The sequence below is a fragment of the Periplaneta americana genome, chromosome 5 (genome assembly GCF_040183065.1).
Source record: "Periplaneta americana isolate PAMFEO1 chromosome 5, P.americana_PAMFEO1_priV1, whole genome shotgun sequence".
NCBI classification, from domain to species: Eukaryota; Metazoa; Arthropoda; class Insecta; order Blattodea; family Blattidae; genus Periplaneta; species Periplaneta americana.
This window is the reverse complement of record NC_091121.1, coordinates 66,803,257-66,823,311: the sequence shown is the minus strand read 5'-3', so window position 1 is coordinate 66,823,311 and position 20,055 is coordinate 66,803,257. Positions and strand designations below refer to the sequence as shown.

At 32.9% G+C, this 20,055-nt stretch overlaps 1 protein-coding gene across 5 annotated transcripts in view; it reads left to right on the top strand.

Annotated features, from left to right (window-relative positions):
• Positions 1–20,055, top strand: part of Eps-15 (Epidermal growth factor receptor pathway substrate clone 15) — a 147,886-nt gene that overhangs the window by 96,090 nt on the left and 31,741 nt on the right. For 4 of the 5 annotated variants that reach the window (XM_069825957.1, XM_069825960.1, XM_069825958.1 and 1 more), the window contains 3 exons: positions 48–99; positions 3,836–3,909; positions 5,286–5,687. In XM_069825957.1, the coding sequence (XP_069682058.1) occupies positions 48–99; positions 3,836–3,909; positions 5,286–5,687 (528 nt within the window). Of the gene's footprint in view, positions 1–47; positions 100–3,835; positions 3,910–5,285; positions 5,688–13,538; positions 13,963–20,055 lie in introns of those variants that run through there. The other variant, XM_069825961.1, reaches the window with a different exon arrangement.

The following is a 20,055-nucleotide window of genomic DNA, read 5'->3' as shown; positions in this document are numbered from 1 at the left end:
ATTATGTTATATAAAGTCGGAGACTAATGAAGATTAATGTTTTGCAGGACTCGTTTGCAGCAGATCCTTTCACTTCATTTGGTGCACCAGCTACAAATGGTAATTGAATATAAGTATATTTTATGTAGGCCTTATTTGTGGATCTTATTCTTCCTTCCCTTCCTTGTGATCAACATATTTCATATGGATCTGTGCATTAATAGTTTTTTTTTTTTTAACTGCATTCATATTTAATACAAATTACTTACTTTCTCATATACTATAATTATCCTCTGTTAGCTATATTCCCATTTTTTTAATATAGTTTTGCTTTCATGGGACAGGTTTCTAAAAGACTCCATGAATATCAAATGTGAATGTGGAACTATTGATCATTTGAAAAAAAGCAGGGTTAAATTTCTGCAGGACCCTGTTCACCATACTTATGCTACCAATCTCTATAAACTCGTTATTTAGTGCACCTTTTTTTTTTTTCTGTAAACAACGGTTTATTATATTGTGCATTTTATACATTTTCTTTCTAAGTATGTACAATCTTTTGGTGTACCAATACTCATTGATCTATTTAGCCACTCACACTGTCACTACTCAGTTTACTCATTCACATAACACATCCACACATGCATACTCGCACGCACGTGCACACACACACATTATTACTTCTTTGGAAAACATATATTGAAAAATATGAAAAAGATAAGAAATTTATTTCTGTCTGTTCTGCATGGCCGTATATCGCCACAAGATCCCTATGCTTGGCAAGAAAATGGGTTACCCTTTATTTCGTGTGAAAGAGCAAACAAGGAACATTTTTTTTCAATATAATTTTGGTTCCGATAAGTTATTATAATAAACAAAATCTTAATAATATTTTCATCTTAAACTTATTCTTGAAGTGGGTGATTCCATATAATTATTGTTATACAGTTCAGGTTTTGTGTCTTTATTTGGACGAACGTTTTCATCTTACAAGAGGCATCATTAGGTCCATTAATTACAATTTTATATTTAACACTTAAATACTATATCAAACATTAATATTAATTATTCAGACAAAAACCAATTACATAACATGAAGATGCATTTTATTAAAACAGCTAGCTCAATTATCAGAATAATGTTAATTTTCTTGAGAATCAATGAATCGAATGTTAAAAGTAAATTTGAAAGTTAATATTTTAGGAGAAAAATTCGCTCCAGCATCGGGGATCGAACCTGGGTCCTTGGTTCTATGTACCAAGCGCTCTGACGACTGAGCTACGCCGAATTCAATCCATAGCACCGGACCGAACCTTCCTCCTTCGAGGTTTCCCTTTGTGGCCTGACTCCAAGTTAGGCATATATATGTTGACGTGTATCCAATGTCAACTGCCATTATACTAGGAGCGCATTCAGCTGAGTGACTTGTTGGTTGGGAATCCGCAGTTATTATGTACTGCTAGCTAAGAGAATATTATAGATATATTAATTTGTCCTACAGAATTTGTCTGTAATGTTGACACTTAATATTTTAGGAGAAAAATTCGCTCCGGCGCCGGGGATCGAACCCAGGTCCTTGGTTCTGCGTACCAAGCGCTCTGACCACTGAGCTACGCCTTAGGACAAATTAATATATCTATAATATTCTCTTAGCTAGCAGTGCATAATAACTGTGGATTCCCAACCAACAAGTCACTCAGCTGAGTGCGCTCCAAGTATAATGGCAGTTGACATTGGATACACGTCAACATATATATGCCTAACTTGGAGTCAGGCCACAAAGGGAAACATCGAAGGAGGAAGGTTCGGTCTGGTGCAATGGATTGAATTCGGCGTAGCTCAGTGATCAGAGCACTTGGTACATAGAACCAAGGACCCGGGTTCGATCCCCGGCTCCGGAGCGAATTTTTCTCCTAAAATATTAAATGTCCACATTACAGATAAAATCTGGTGGACAAATTAATATATCTATAATATTCTCTTAGCTAGCAGTGCATAATAACTGCGGATTCCCAGCCAACAAGTCACTCAGCTGAGTGCGCTCCTAGTATAATGGCAGTTGACATTGGATACACGTCAACATATATATGCCTAACTTGGAGTCAGGCCACAAAGGGAAACATCGAAGGAGGAAGGTTCGGTCTGGTGCAATGGATTGAATTCGGCGTAGCTCAGTGATCAGAGCACTTGGTACATAGAACCAAGGACCCGGGTTCGATCCCCGGCTCCGGAGCGAATTTTTCTCCTAAAATATTAAGTGTCCACATTACACATAAAATCTGGTGGACAAATTAATATATCTATAATATTCTCTTAGCTAGCAGTGCATAATAACTGCGGATTCCCAGCCAACAAGTCACTCAGCTGAGTGCGCTCCTAGTATAATGGCAGTTGACATTGGATACACGTCAGCATATATATGCCTAATTTGGAGTCAGGCCACAAAGGGAAACATCAAAGGAGGAAGGTTCGGTCCGGTGCTGTGGATTGAATTCAGCATAGCTCAGTGGTCAGAGCGCTTGGTACGTAGAACCAAGGACCCGGGTTCAATCCCCGGCGCCGGAGCGAATTTTTCTCCCAAAATATTAAGTGTCAACATTACAGATAAATTCTGTAGGACAAATTAATATATCTATAATAAATTTGAAAGGTTAAAATAGTATAATAGTCTATGTAATGTCTATAAATGATTTAATTAAAAATATTTACATTTTGTAATAATAAAATATAATAGCACGTATTATTTACATTCATCCACATGTGACATATGTGTTCATCAATTTATAATCTGTGATATGATGTTAAAAATTATATTTATTAAAATATATGCATATGCTCTCAAGAACTATTTTAGGCTAAGAATATAGTTGTATTGCGTATATGGGTAAAGTATGATAAGGGCAATTTGGTTACTATGTTACATGGCTGTTGTTGTCGAAAATTCATGATTATCTAAAATAATTTAAACAGATTGTGCTAAATTAAATTTTTTATAAATGAATTTACTGATTTATAAGTTTTAAATTAGGTACTTACGTAGCAGTCCATGTTGGAGTACTGCAGTAAGCGTGCTGTGACAGGAAACATAATATTAGATACTGAGTTTACAAGCTTGGTTTACCTTGGACTAGGATAGTTACTTGCTTGGCAAATGTAGTCGCTAATCCGTAAATTTAGTTATTATCTCTCTTTCCCTCATTCCCTCTCCCTTGTCACTTACACAGAAATAGCTGATGTCTAAAGGATAACATGAACATGAGTCTGGAGTGTTAAAATAAGCTAAGCATTAGGAGATTCACCAGCCATATTGTAGATAGGAGGAGACGAACTTGTGAGAATAATCAAGTGGCATCTTTAGTGGTTAGTCATAAAACAGGGATGCCCAGTTTTGAAAACTTACATATGGAAAAAAATCATGTGGCAGAACAAGGGAAAACTTTATATGTAGGCTAAATTTCCTGGTCATCCAGTGCCATGTAAAAATTTAGTGAACAGGTTTAATGAAAAATGTCCTCTGAATGATGTGATGTGAATTATGTATTACACAAGATAGGCAACACTTCAAGCAGCTAGTGTGTTGAGAGTGAGTACCGAATGTTATTAATATAACATAGTATGTAAGTTTTGATCAGACAAAGAATCTTGAGCTCGCAGATGCAACCAGTGGTGGTAATGGGGGGTGGGTTATCACTGGTTGGCCAACAGGAACACCAGGAATGTTCGCTGGAACTCACTGTATTTAAAATAATGTCGATCAAGGAATAATTGCTGATGAATACTGTATTGAGCCAGAATGTTTTGTGCACCACGCATTTTAGGTTAAGTGTATTAATTTTTTTCTTTGTTCTCCTTGCAGCCAAGAATGATCCTTTTGATCCCTTTGGTGATGGAGGAGGTGTAGACCGGTCTGCATCGAAAACACCTGTTGATGTAAGTCAGCTTAATACAATGTGGGAATGACTTAAAACAGTAAAACAAACTGCAGTTTCTAATGTTCGTGATGATCAGTCCAGCTTAAACATTCTCAGTTATTGAGCTCAGAAGATCATAGATTCAAGGACACAAGTAAGGACTGTGAATTCTTATAGATAAAATTTCTTGGCTTCCTCCAGAAAGTAAATATGCAGGTCCTCTGAATGAGAGTGGAAACTCACAAAATTTATCAATTTTTTTCTTACCCTTTTCAAATTTTACTGATGCTAAAAATTATCCTTGCTTTCTTGTCATCAGGGCTAACAGTTCTTATATGCCATTCTGTCTGAAATAGAATTTTTTATACAAGAGTACATTGGCTACTTAGTAAACTTGTGTTGACGATATATTGCTTGACTTGAGAAAATCATTAAAATTCACTGTTAAATGCTGTGTTCGTACCATGAGAACTTTTTTAAATATTTCAACAAATTCACATAAACTTGGCATTGCATGCACAATCATACCCTTAGGTGAATTGCTTGACATGGTACAGTTTATAGATGACATTATGAGTATTTGTAAATATATTTCATTCTAGAATCTAATGCATTAGTGCTATATGTCCACCATAAAAAAATCTGCTATTATGGGGCATGATTAAATGAAAATTACTCAAGCCAGTTTATAAATTTATTTATTACAGTTCATAAATATATGAAACATACAGAAATATCAGCGTTTAAGGATATGTGCATGCAGTAAGTTTTCTTAGGAGAAGTTTCCATAGGCATTCACACAGGCATCCCATTGTGTGGGGAGGTGTCAGATACCATCAGCGAGAAAATACCTTGGTTGATCCTTGAACCATTTCAGCACTGCAGCCTTCACTTCATCATTTGGACAGAATCTGTGTCCTTCTGGAGCTTTGTTTATGGATGTGAATAATTGAGAAAGTTTCATGCGCTGTAAGCTTAGTGGTCCAGAACCTTCTGCTATCAACAATTGAATCACCACGGATTTGCCATGTTAGGCACACTTCCTGTGTATAAAACCAAATTGTTCTCAATAATTGCTCTAAGCAAGGTGACCACGTGATCATACTTCTAGTACAGCAGACCTTATGAGGTAGGGCTAACAGGTTTCATTTGATAATGTTTCATATAATTGAAACTATTAATTTAATGTATAATGTTACGGTTTTTAATATTTTTATCTTAGAATTCAGCATGAAAGACCATTAGTTGAAATTTGTTTGTTCCCACATAAGAATTATCACACACTGTTAACATAATTAACAATCAGAACTTCCATAGGCACATAAACCTAATTTTAACATCACTTTAGTCAGTTTCGGATGTATAACTGATTTAATGTTTTTACTTTTGTTTTAGATGACGGGCAAAGATCCATTTGGCTGTGATCCATTTGCCACTCTTCAGCCAGCAAGCAGCGGACCACCGCCTCGTCCTGAAAGTCCTAGCCCAGCATTGCCTCCTAAGAAGAGCAAACAGCCACCACCACGCCCCGCTCCTCCACGTCCTATGCAGCAACCAACGATGCGGGCTGCTCCCCTACCACCGACCCCTAGTCCTGATCCTACAGCCATGAGTGGAGTGAACACCAGTATAGATCCATTTAGCAATCCAGGAACTGAAGCAGACCCATTTGCTGCAGATCCATTTGGTGGTGGTGGAAGTGGTGAGGGCATTACACCAACACCATCTGCCACACAAAATGATCCATTTGCTAGTAGTTCAGGTGCATTTGCTGACTTCGCGAATTTTGACAGCAAGGTAAGACTTTGTATGCAATATTTAACTTCATAGTTTTAGTTTTTATTTAATGGCATTTTAATGTTTGTTACCATTTTATTTTGGCTTCTTCAGAAATATTTTCAGTAGCATTGCTGTGTATTATGTTGTTTCTCTCTTTTCTGCTAAGTCTCAAATTATAACTTCAATTAATGATATACATAATAATTTTCTCCATTTTATAATGACGAATTATTTGACTGAAAAATAAGATATCTTGACCAAGTTTCCTACTAAAGAAAAAATTATATTCAGAAATTATATTTCAGTTAAAAGAAGATTTTTATACTGACGAAGTAATGTGAAAAATATTATATCTATCAAATTTTCTCTTTCACATTTAAAAGTAAGGGACACTCACATATGTTATGAATTAGGTACTGGTACTTCAGAGAGAATGTCAGATGTCGTATGTGGAGACTGAGTGGTTACCATGTTGCATTAGAACTGCAGTTCTAGTTTTTGTACCTGTCTTAAGACAACGAATTTGAAGGGTACTAAATATCATTACCACGACTTACTCCAGATATGTTGATGATAGCTGAATAATATACAATGGAAACTCAAAACCAACACATATAGTTAAGACGTCCAGTAGTTTACATCCCAATCTCAATTTAATTTACGAAGAAAAAAAAAATAGGTCAGTTAATTTTCTTGACCTAACCATTACAATTAAACATACTAAATTTATATATAACACTTTTCCGAAAATCTACAACTATAAATTATTCCATACACCAAACTTCAAACCATCTTTATTTTTATAAAATCAGTAAATTTAGGTACCTCATCGACAGATTAATAAACACACCAATGAACAAGTATTCCTACAAAAAAGAATACAGTCACATATTACAATTAGCAATAGAAAACAGCTTAAAAAAAACATACAAAACTTTATAAAGAAGCGTATTAAAACACAAAAAAATAGGACACATACCACTTTTCAACTAATAGAATGTAAAAAAGGGAAAACATGGGCCACTATGACCTATTTTGGTAAAATAGATAGCTTATGTAGCTTTTCTAGGAAAGAAAACATCAGCGTGATACAAGACAAATAATACATTAAATAATATCATATCAAATAAAATAGGAGAGAAAAACGATCACTTGCAAAGTGGTATATATAAACTCAAGTGTACGAATTGCAATAAGAAATATATAGACCAAACTAAAACAAATTTTAACACAAGATTTAAAGAACACAAATCAGACTTCAAATCATAACAAATCAAAATTTGCTGCCCATTTGATCGAGACTGGACACGAATTGAATAACATTGTTAATATTTTACAAATCTTGGAAATAGTGAACAATTCTAAATTAATCAACACAGCCGAAGAATATTATATTGCCAAAAATACAAATTACAATCAGAACATTCAATGTATTTGTGGAGGAATTGCTGATATTTACGGCCATCATGCACTCAGCTGTGCAAGGAGTAAGGGTCGCATTCCCAGACATACATCACTCAGTGATATCATTAAAAGATCTCTGACTTCTTGTGGCATCCCGTCTCTTTTGGAACCACCAGGTATTAGTCGTGTGGATGGTAAATGACCTGATGGTCTCACCTTAATCCCATGGTCTAGAGGAAAATCTTTAATTTGGGACTCCACTTGCGTTGACATTCTAGCTCTATCTCACGTCCGAATTCCTCCAGACGCACACGTTGTTACATCAGAAAACAAATTAGGAAGATTATATGAGCCGTTCAGAGCAAAACTGGTGTAAGTCAGAAATGGGTGATGAGGGTTAAAGTAAACATTCTGTAAAATACAGCGCAAAGTAGCACTTAATATTCAATTTATTTAAACTATTAGTAGTCAGTGGATAGCAAGAAGACCATATTAATTGCTACTTTGCGCTGTATTTTACAGAATATTTACTTTGAACCTCATTACCCAATTTTGACTTACACCACTTTTGCTCTGAACAGCTCATATATTATATGTAGATGATTAACTTTTAACTATCTTCGGTGCATTTCTTGAAGTTATCTTTTGAAGAATATGTTTGAATTTATATACTGCTGTCTATCTTTCTAATTTTTTCCCGTGAAATATACAGGACTGCTTTATACTAATAGCTGCTGTGTGTGGGAAGTAAATGTTACATGTATTTACGGGACGTAGGAGGCTAGAAAAATATATATTTAAAAATTCATCATATTTCACGATATTAGTTGGAAGATATCATTTGTTTAAAATAATTTTCACTTAGTGTGCTCAAATTATAAATATAAAATGTATATCTATAAGTCTAACTTTTCCTCTTTTAAAATAAATTAAGACTTAGATTTTGTTAATATAGCTGTTCAGAAGAGCAATGCTTCATGTAAAAAATAATTCATATTTCACTTTCATATAATTACTGAAGGTATGTATCATTAGAAAAATTTTAGTATTACAAAATCAAATTACTTTAACTTAACTAATATGTATTTAATTTAACACGTTGACTGCCGCTTGAAGCGTATGTACATCTCACAGCACGTATAGGGACGTATATACGCGTCAAGTGGCAGTCAACGTGTTAATCTGTATTAAAACCATTACTGATCTTTCAAGAAGACATTGAGAATCTTGCACTTGATTCTTTGAATAAAGCTACTCTGAAAACTATGTTGAAGTTTGGTTTAATGCAAATGGATTTTTGTTGAACCCAGCTAAAACTGAACGTGTGATTTTTGCTCTTAAGAAGACCAATCATGAATAAAGTCAGTTTAATATGTTAGGAATTATTGTTGACTCCAAGTTGACATGGGAAAGTTATATTGATCATATATTTACTAAACTTTCAAGACCTTTGTTTCTCCTTAAGAGATTAAAAACTGTTGTGTCTGAAAACTATATTCGTGATGCTTATTTTGTTTACTTTCAAAATAATCTTACTTATTGCATATTGCTATGGGGCCACAGTGCTTTTATAAATTGGGTCCTATTGCTTCAGAAAAGGGCCATAAGAATTATATCAAATGCAAATTTTAATGAACTTTGTAAACCATTATTCGTGAAAACAAAATCATGACTGTAATAAATTTATATATTCTAGAGTTAATTTTGTATGTTAAAGATAATCTTCCAACTTTAACATTTAGAAATGATATTAATTCCTATGACACAAGACAAGGAAATGATTTTAATGTCATAACATGTAGACTTACTAAATCCCTAAAAAACTTTTGTCAAATGTCATTGAAGGTTGCAAATAAATTTCCATCATATATTTTTAATTTAAGCAGAGCTGCTTTCAAATTTTACACCTCTGGTTGATTAATTTTAAATCCATTTTATAATCTTTTCGAATTTTTTGATTGTACATTCTCTTTGTAATTGTTCCATTTTAATTGACCATGTCTATACATATTGTTTTTAGACATGTAATTTAAACTATTAAACTTGTTACATTTGAAGTTTAGTCCCAGTTATAGAGTATCTAGATAATAAATGTATTTAAAATGCTCAATCATATGATTTATCAATTTGCAAATTTATTATTAGCTAATACATCTTGAAAAGATATTTATGAACATTTTCGCCTGTACGGCATCATCAGATATTAAAAAATTTTACGAAATCTAAACATAAGTTGAATCATTCAACTTTTGTTATGCATATTACTATGTACAACTTAATGGACTTATGTTTAGATTTCGTCAAATTTTTTAATATCTGATGATGCCGTACAGGCAAAAATGTTCATAAATATCTTTTCAAGATGTATTAGCAAATAATAAATTTGCAAATTGATAAATCATATAATTGAGCCTTTTAAATAAATTTATTATTTTGAATAGATTTATCTGAAAATCAAAATGAATTGTAAGATGTAGAGTATCTAGCTTGATTGTTTATTTTAGTCATTGCTCAGCATCTGTAGCAGTTATTATAATTCTGCATTTAAGTAATATCTACATCTTTGTGTCATATTGAATTGCATGGAAACAAATATTCAGGGTGATCCATTTGGGAAGACATGAAATAAAAATGCTGTAATATGAGAATGGTTGTTATTTATTTTTCAGTAATCTGTAAATACATCTAGAAGGTTGGGACTTACTAGAATTTTAGACCTCAACATGTCCACAATTGTGTACACAACACAATTTATATTGTGAGGCTAATTCCTCCCATGTCTGATCTAACACTCAGTATTTTTAAAACTAGACAATGTTAGTTTTGAGATCATTAATATTCATGGCTTGTTGGCATAGATAACGTTCTTCATAAAATCCCAATCAAAGAAATTAGGTGACATTAGTCCTGAAGAATTTGGAGGTGATGTTATTGGCCCATCATGATCACACCAGTTTATGTAAAATGTTATTTATAAAATCACTAACTTTTTCTGAAACACCATGCCCACGTTGTTTTTCTCTTGCAGCTGTGGTTTGAATAGCAAATGTGATCTGTTTCTGGATATTCGCATTATGTATTGTTTGACCACATTGCATGCAGTAGAGTTTCAGGTAACGTTCGCTAGTTGTGTATGTCATAACTATCTCTGCAGACAGTCGGCTAAGATTCATCTTGGGACATGCTTGAATAGCAGTGCTAACAGCAGCTTTGGCTTCGAGAACACATTCATTCTTCTAATGGGGGATACTGTAATATTGTTGAGTTTTAATTTGGAGCTCTCCAAACCTGTACTCGGCACAAACGATGTTGAATTAGTGCTGCACTTTAAAATTTTGCAAACCACAACAGACATTACACCTTGTTATCTTGCAGTAAACAGCATTTCTGTTTTCAGTCATTATAAAGTGATGATCTTATTTCTTTTGTTTATAAAAGTAATTATACCTAACTTTCATGTTTTAATATCTTATTGGAAATAAAGTGACTTTTTTTATCACTCCTGATATAATTTTTATAGAAAATTTTTGTTCAAGCCTTCCCAAATGGATCAGTCTGTAATGTTTAATTGCCTTTTTATACAGAATGATTCATAAGATTTGGTCAGAACTTTGAAAGCTTGTACAAGTACTAAGTAGAGACCCATACATGCTAGTGCCAAATCTCTGGGTCAGTACTGATTTAAAATATTACTCCTTCAAACTCACTAACAAGATAGATAAACTGGCGAAACAGTTTTCCTTTCAGCTGTTATTGATCCGTATACTCATGAGTAGTACAAGTCAGGTTTCATCAAGTATTATTATGTCATACTGGCAGCTATCTTTTGTGGTCTGCATGCCATTGGATCTGAAGCCCTCTGGTTGAAAACTGACCAAGAGTAATTAATTTTTAATCGTGATAAACATTCTCAGCATGGTAATGAAGTATAACTAGAGGTCCTAAATATTCACTGCATGTTAAAGTGCTCTGATATGGGCAAAATTGCCATCCGTTTACTCAGAAACTACATAAGATAAAGGGCTGAAATTTTGTATGCTGATGTAAACTATGTAGTTCTTCAAAATGACTGGACTACTATTTTAAAATATTTAATTCAAGTAGTGAAAATGTGGAGATACATGTCATTGTGCTTGTGTAATTTAAAAAATACTATTTTTATTCCACTTATTTTCTCAAATAATATGTTTTTGACATGGGGGAAAGTTTGAAAAGTGTAAGATTAGAACTTTTTGCAATAGGTTCCTAACGTTGACAATTACAAATTTAATATACTTTTCTTTCTGCCATACCTATACTAAAACAATGAAAGATAATTTCTTTCTGTGACCAGCTCACAACTTACCAGCATTTGTTTATCACATGGTGCCAAGGACATTAGTCTGTGTTTGATAGAAACAGAGGAAAAAAATAATTTATATATTCATATTTATGGGCGAAAATATTGTTACCAGCTCTACCCAGTACCCTTAAGTAATGACTTGCAGTTTAGAGTTTACTGAATAGTGATCATTTATTTTTTTATCTAGTAAACACTTATTTCTTCAGTGAACGCTTATATGGCTTGAATAAAATTCAGTAATTACTTGTCTGATCCAGTAATTACTTATAAATTTTTAAGTTTGCTAAAAAATTGACTTTAAGTGTTTGTTGTTAGGTTGTGAAGAAAATGACAGCTTTTCTACCTATATGTCAGGAAAATAAGTTTAAAACAGAAAAGATATCAGTTCCAGTAATTCAGAGGTTTTAAGATTTGAAAGAGGAAGTGTCAGCCTCTTAAGAAACGTTGTCTACCTTGTTTTACCTTATGTAGCAAGGCCATTTGCAGTATATCAGATGTAAATGTTGTGCATTTTTATTTAAATGAAAATCAGTGATTGCATTTACTAATCAGTAATAACTTTCAGTGCCAAATGGGCACCTATAAGATTTTACTGATTTTTATTCAACTGACCCAATATGTTCGAATTAACGTGCAGTTTTTCGGTTTTTTATACCATATTGTCTCATCAATAAAATAATTATTGTCGAAAATGTTACATATTTCTTTGCGAATAAGTGCATTCTATATTTGCATGTTCATTTGCAGCATGACGCCTTAATCTGCTGTGTCTTAAATTAGTGAGGTACCATAATTACTAGTAGTAACCTAACTACTGCCAATTTAGTGACAGTTCTAAGGCAATAAAATACACAATTCAGTCAATATTCAGTGGTGTTCATTGAAATTCATAAAATACAATAAACAATCACAATGGCTGTATGAACAGATGTACTTGTCAAGCTTCTTTAATTGTTAAAATCAGACATATTTCGGGGGATGACAAAGACAGATCGATTTCAGATGTGTATCTTTCTGTCTGGTATGTTACCAGTACTGTTTTTTTAATGGGGGTTACTTTCAGTTATTGTAATATTTCGTTGTTTAGTTTGACCTCTGTTGTATCCTGCTGTTCTTCGCCTAAGTTTCATCTCTGAGGATTTCAGTCTAGATTTATTTTCGGATCTAACAGTCATATAGCCTATATACAATAAAACCTCGTTTTAACATCCCCCCCCCCTTTTTTTTTTTTTTTTTTTAAAGAAATTCCCACTTTTAAGGATCATCGCTTTAAGGAAAATTCTACTTTTAAGAAATACATTTAGATTTGCGAATACACAACCTGTTTTAATGAAATTCCGTACCTATTCAACAGTTTTTTTAATGGATTTCTATATAAGATGTGTCCATGTCGGTATGACATTAGCAGATGTACATTAAAATTGATAGTATGCATCGATATCTCGATTCAAAGTAAGCTTCTAGAAATGTATTATGTGCTTGTATATGAAAATTGTAAATTTAATTAAAGTACTCATGCTTAAAAACATGTTGCAGATTTGTGAAAGTATATTATGTTTGCAAAAGTATATTATTAATATATGTATACTATTAGTAAATTTAATGGGTACTAAGAATATGTTAATATGTGTTAAATGGTCTAAGAGTATTTTAATTTTTACTCTTGGCTCTTCCTCCCTTAAGTGAAAACACAGTTTTAAGAAAATCCCATATTTAAGGAAAAAATTTATCCTCAATAGATTTTTCACTGTAGCCTAATTATAAACTAGATTACAGATGCACGAATAAATATTAAGCACTACTTACTTCATATTTAGTGTTACTTATAAACACATTTATGAAGATTGAAGGAAGATAAACAGAAAATATTTTTTTAATTTAAATATTCTTACATTCAATATATTCACATTTTGTGTGACCGACAGGTAGGTGTCTTGCAAATCAAAAAAATAAATTAGGACTCTGGACATAGAAAATAAAATAGATATTTACACCATAAGTTAATTACACGATCAGTTTTTTTTAATTATTTATTTATTTTTTGTTCTATATTGTTGTAATTTACTGGTATCCCTTTCTACAACCTGATTTATTTGGTACTTTTGGTGTTTTTTCTTGTGCAGTGTTGTCACCGGAGTGTCCTACCCAAATCCAGATTATCTCCCATCCATTCTATTACCTTCATGAACTTAACGTGGGATCAACTTCTGGAACTGGTAAACCTTTTCGAGTCGCAGATACGAACTAAAGTAAGAAAGTTTGTAACATTTTGTGCTTTGGTGAAAATATTAGCATATTAAATGTCTTTTACCTCAATTATATTTTACATAAATTGTTAGTCTTATATTGAAATCGAAAGTTTACTATGAAAGCGTAGTTAATATTTCATTCCAAGTATCATTTTCTGTAACTAATAAGATGTGTGTTACAAAGTTTCTATATTAGGCGTCACCAAATGTGAAAAGAGCTGTTGCATGCCACAGTCTGAATACTCTGCCGAATTTCATCTGCAGTGTTACGGGACCATAAACATTGCCGCACCTAAGCTGTTTTTACTGATTCGGAAATAGTCTGAAATTATGTGTTGCTTTTATTATTATTATTATTATTATTATTATTATTATTATTATTATTATTATTATTATTATTATTATTATTATTATTTACATTTACTTACACAAAGTCAAAGTGCAGATCATGCATTGCATTGTAAATAAGATGTCATACATCTGCGAATAATAATAATAATAATTATTATTATTATTTATTTATTTATTTATTTATTTATTTATTTATAATATTAACGTGCTAAACAACAGCACAAAGGCCAATTACAGTTTAGCACAAGATACAATAAACAAAATAAAACAAATGATGACAATGAATGACAGAAAATGGCATTGAGATGAAATATAATCAATATAATAGTCAACATTAATCATTGACCAAATACTAACAAAATAGATAGCAGTATCTAACAAATAATAAAAGATATTAAATACTAGTAAGGATATATCATGCATAAGTAAGATCAAATCAGATCGTGCAAATTAGCACTTTTAATACACCTGGCTACTGGAGAAAGGGATTTATATAATAATAATAATAATAATTATTATTATTATTATTATTATTATTATTATTATTATTATTATTATTATTATTATTATTCGTAGTTTTCTGCCCAAGGACAGGTCTTTCACTGCAAACCCAGCATTCTCTAATCTTCCCTATTTTCAGCCTTTCTCTGTATATGATCCATGTATCTTAATGTTGTCTTATTGTTGTATCTAATGTTATATGATATTTTCTTCTGCACCGAACTTTTCTCCCATTCACTATTCCTCCCAATGTATCATTCAATAGAAGTTTCTTCTTAGCCGGTGATCTAACCAATTTCTTTTTCTCTTCTTGATCAATTGAAATTAAATTGACCAGTTCTGAAATACATGTGGAAAAGTTGTAGTCATTTCTCTTCACTTCGTCATAATGCCCATGTTTCTGCCCGATATAATGCCACACTCCACACAAAGCACTTCACTGGTCTCTTCCTTAGTTCTTTTTCGAGAGGTCCGCAGATGATGTTCCTTTTTCATAATAATAATAATAATAATAAAAATAATAATGATGTAAAAACTATCCTTAATAGAATCGCAAGGAACCAGGAAAATTTTCCACTAAGTCAGTTTTCTGTAGTATAAAATTAATCCAAGGATATGCACATGCACGTAATTCAGATGAAATAAAATATCTTACTTATTTAGTTATTCACACTGTAATTGAACACATGCAAACATTACACTGAACAGAAAAAAAATATTCACTTTTTCTTTTCCAGTAATCAAACAGAATTTCCTGTACACAGTTTACATTTTTGGCTGCCTGACTTTCCACAAACACTTCAGCCTGAGAAATCACAAACACTAGGCATATCTTTTCCTGTTCATAGGCCCCAACACTCAGTGATTTTTCAGCCTGACACTGACAAGCCACTCCCATGTCATTAATGACATCATTTCGGTTTTCTTAAGTTCTCTTTTTATTTTTCCATTAGCACAGTTTTTTACACAACTTCAAAATATCCGTTTTCTTCTTTAGAATCTCCTACACTTGACTTTTACCGACGTTGAATATCTTCATGATCTGTTTAACAAACAATTAATCTCGCTCACATGAATCACTTTTACTCTGTTAAAATTAAGTACAACTCTTGTTTTTGAAGACATAATGACAACTATCAGACTACGAGTGAAGTAAGAAATGCTGGTCTAGAGCTTTTATAGAATAAAATTTCTGGAAGAGGCAAACAATTGAATGTCAGTACAGGTAGTCATGGATGAATACCGCAGGAAGTACTGTACAGTTAAAATTTGAATTCCATAGATGGCCATTCATTAGTTTAGCAACTGGAAAGAACAAAGATATACAACAATCAAGAAGCAACTACGGTAAAAAAATTCTTCAAGCAAGGCAGCAAGCAACAGAAGAACTACAAAGGAAATGTATTTTGTGCGAGATCGTGCGTATTTGCTTGCTTTCCGCACAAAACCAATACGCGGTAAGTGTGAAATACCACATTCAGTATTCCCAACGTAACACACATAACAATTTCCCTCTTCTTACTGCTTAAGAGACATATTCATTTTACTGCTTTAGGCTTTTAACATATGATTTTTAGAGACGTTCAACATAGTAATAATTATAAATTGGAAACTTACCACTGCAATTTCATCTAAATTGTACTGTTAATTATTGTTTTTAAATATTTGCAAAAATTAAGTAAACTCTACTACTCCACTAAAGTTATTGCATTCGTGATGCAAGTAACATTAAGGAAGCTGTGAAAAAAATCAACAAGATTCCAGATGCCGATGTTATTACTGCAATATGTTATATAAATAATATTGTTAAAATATTAAAATGAAAAATAAATCATTACATAACCTTACCGTTTGTTTTAAGTTCGCATTTATAGACTGGGGGAAAAAAAAGACAGACGTATATCACGGCCTGCTGCAGTATAGTAAACACAGAAAACTTTTTATAGCAACAATGTTGAAGAGAGATATTTTTGTTTTCCAAAATTGCTGTCATTGAACAGAAACCAAGATGGAGATTTCATTGCAACTAATTAGAAATTCCTCTTTCAGGTATGTAATAAACGATCTTCGCACAAAATAATGTACGATACACGAGCAGTATGTTTGTTTTCATGTTCTCGGAAATTAAAAAAGCTCAACTACGTTTCACTTTTTCAATCTTTTCCTCGAACATGAAAACATCAACATACCGCTCTTGTAACGCATATTACAATTGCTTTATGTTTCGACTCCTCTCGGAATAACGAAAGAATTGGAATAACCAGCTGCCTGCTTGAACTTGTAGGAGGTAACCAACTGTAAAATGTTCCAAGTGAGATGAACTGCGTGAATACAATAGTTTATTTGTAGTATCAAGGGATGTCCAATACTGTTACACAACTGATTACCGATTCATGAATACTGAAATTGTGTAGAATGTGTAGGGTGCCTAAAATTCTTCTAAGTGATACACTTTGGAATATTGGAAATTTTCTTATGAAGACTTATTTTGATTCCTGTTTCCATGTTGGACATTTTCTATTTAATCCAGGGAATTCAGCTTTGAAATCATGGGACAGAAAATATTCCCATTCAAGACAGTTTTCCATTTAATGAAGGGTTCGTTTAAGGCAGGTTGTACTGTAATGATGATGATGATGATGATGATGATGATGATGATGATGATGATGATGATGATGATGATGATGATGATGATGATTAGAGGGCGGAATCATATGCACTAAAATGTTAAAAAATATGCATGCACATATGTTCTTAAAAACCAGGATATATGCACTAAAAGTAACGAAGTATGCACTATAAAAAACGAAAAACTGATTTTATTTTAAGCATTTTACTTTCATTTTCCATTCACATAATTAATGCCCACAAAATTTTTGCTAGCCTGAACTTGCCATTAGTCTCCCCTACTCTATAAGGATGGCTCACAGATGTCAGTAGTGTCGAGAAGAGTAGACTACTCGGAGACTGTACAGAGTGCACCACAGACAGTGGATCTACATTACACTTGTAATGAATGAATTGAAATGATGATGATGATGATGATGATGATGATGATGATGATGATGATGATGATGATGATGATGATGATGATGATGATGGAGAATTGTTGGGCTGTCACGTTATATTTGTCCAGAACAATTAGTTTAATAATGAATGCTTTATTGATAATAGTGCTACCCATCTGTGTTTTGTCAGATTACAATAAGTTAAATGAAATTTAAAAGTAGCTACATATCTCCATCTCTCGTTATTTACCTATCGCGATTTTACATTTTTTAACTCTATTTTGAGACTTGATTCATATTCATAAAAAGGAACAAATATGTATTTATATGCACTAAAAGCGAAAATCTGCACTAACCTCTTAAGTGTGCATGTGTGTGTGCGCGCACGCGCAAAAACCTGTCATTTGGTTGCAAACCTCTTGAAACGCATATAAATCATGGTAGCATACGGTTTTGAAATAAGGAATAAAACATGCAAATATGCTCATCCGTCCCCTAATAATAATAATAATAATAATAATAATAATTGTGGTACATAATTATTTAAGTCTCCAAAGTTGTTTTGGTCTAGCAGGGTGTAGAAGTTCATAGCACTGCAGCTGAAGCCTGTGTACATTGCGTTTCTGAAAATTTGTTCTATCTGGAATCCTATGCTCCCTTCGGAAATTTTGTCCATATCTTTTGGATAGTTATGATTTCGGATGTAATGCATAAAATAGACAAATTTTATAATGGATATGTAGTGTACATCACTTTGTTCAGTCTTTCCTTCGTCATTATATAAAGAAAGCACTCAGACTGCTACAGAATCAGTTTGCTGTTATAATTCCAGATATGCAATTTACAAAGAAAAAAAGACATGAAGTAAATTTCTTAAACCAATTGTTCCCTTTCCCTTTGTTTCCATCAGAGACTTTACCTACTCATTCACACACCCATATTCATAACATTCCTGCTTAAACATACAAAAAAGAGGCTAAACAATACATTATTTGTTTTCTTAGCAATTAGGATATTTCTCCTAAATAATAATTTAAAATATTTTCACACTTCATTTGTAGGACTAGTCCTTATTGGTCTAATGGTTCTTTCCATTTGATTTAAAATTCATGAGTTCATACCTGGCCTAGGGCAATGGAGTTTTTTAAGGGGCCATAAAATCTCTTCTCAAGAGAAATAAATAAATCTATAACTCTTTGATTTTCATCTGGCCAGGAAAAAATACCATTAGTCGTTTCCCTACCCACAACATTTCGTGTTTTATGGACAGATTTCCCATCACATCTTTGATGGACAAAGCAGGAAACAAGTAGAAAACGGGATTCAGTAACAGGTCTTGAAAGGCCATAGCTTTTTTGAGTTGTAGGGCTTGCGAATGTTAAGGAAAATGTATTTTGCGCAAAATGTCTCAAATAGTCTTCACAGTTTCACATAATATTTAACTAAATGTGTAACAGTTTGAATAGGCTGTATGAGGAATTATATGGAAAATGAAAATTACTTACGTGGTAGTAATTTTATTTCTGTGGATTGTTCATCACTATTGCCTATTATTGTTAACTAGTTTGCCATTTTATATCCATGATATAAGCAATGAAAAAAAAAAACTCAGCCTTAAGATTATGCCTAGGAGTACCAAAAACCACATCAACTGTTGCCCTAGAAATTGAATGTAATATTCAACCTATCAGACACTATGTATTACAAAAAGATCTAATCAATCAATCTTCTTAATAATTTCAATAATTTCGAGGGAAAAATTGTTCCGGAGCCGGGTATCGAACCCGGTACGTTAAACCAAAGGTCCCGGGTTCGATACCCGGCTCCGGAACAATTTTTCCCTCAAAATTATTCAAATCAACTTTACAGGGAGTTATACCTGAAAATCTTGATTTGCAGAATCTTCTTAATGTATCCAGCTGTTTCCTGACAACATAAAGTCCACTAGAGTCCACTGTAGTCTATTCAGTTGTTGTTTTTCATGAGAAATGAGGGGTATTTTGATCGGTGTTCATTATAGATGCCTGTTGCTAGTAGCCAGAGTTGGGATGTAATCAATATATACTGCAGGGCTATGGCTTCTGCAACTGGTACTGATGATTTTAATTTACTTCTTTTGTGGTTTATGGATGGACAGTATAGAAGAATGTGTTCCAGATCTTCATCATGATTATTACATCACAGACAAGTAGGATTATCAGAAATGTGAAATCGGTGTAGGTACAATTGTGTGACAATGTGAGCTGTTCTGGCTCTTGTTAAAAATGTTTGAACATGTCTGGGCAAGTTTTTGTACATTTCCAGGTCACTTGGTTTCTTTTGTACAGACTGTAAAATGCTTTCTTTGTCGGAAGAGCCAATTGTTGATCCATAGGTTTATAAAATGAGGCTTTACTGAAGCAAAAGCACTGGATAGAGATATCACTTGAAGCGGTCTTGTTGCAAATATGTTGCCTGTTTTGCAATATTATCGACTTTCTCGTTTCCAGGTATACCACAATGACTAGGTATCCATTGAAATGTTATTTCCT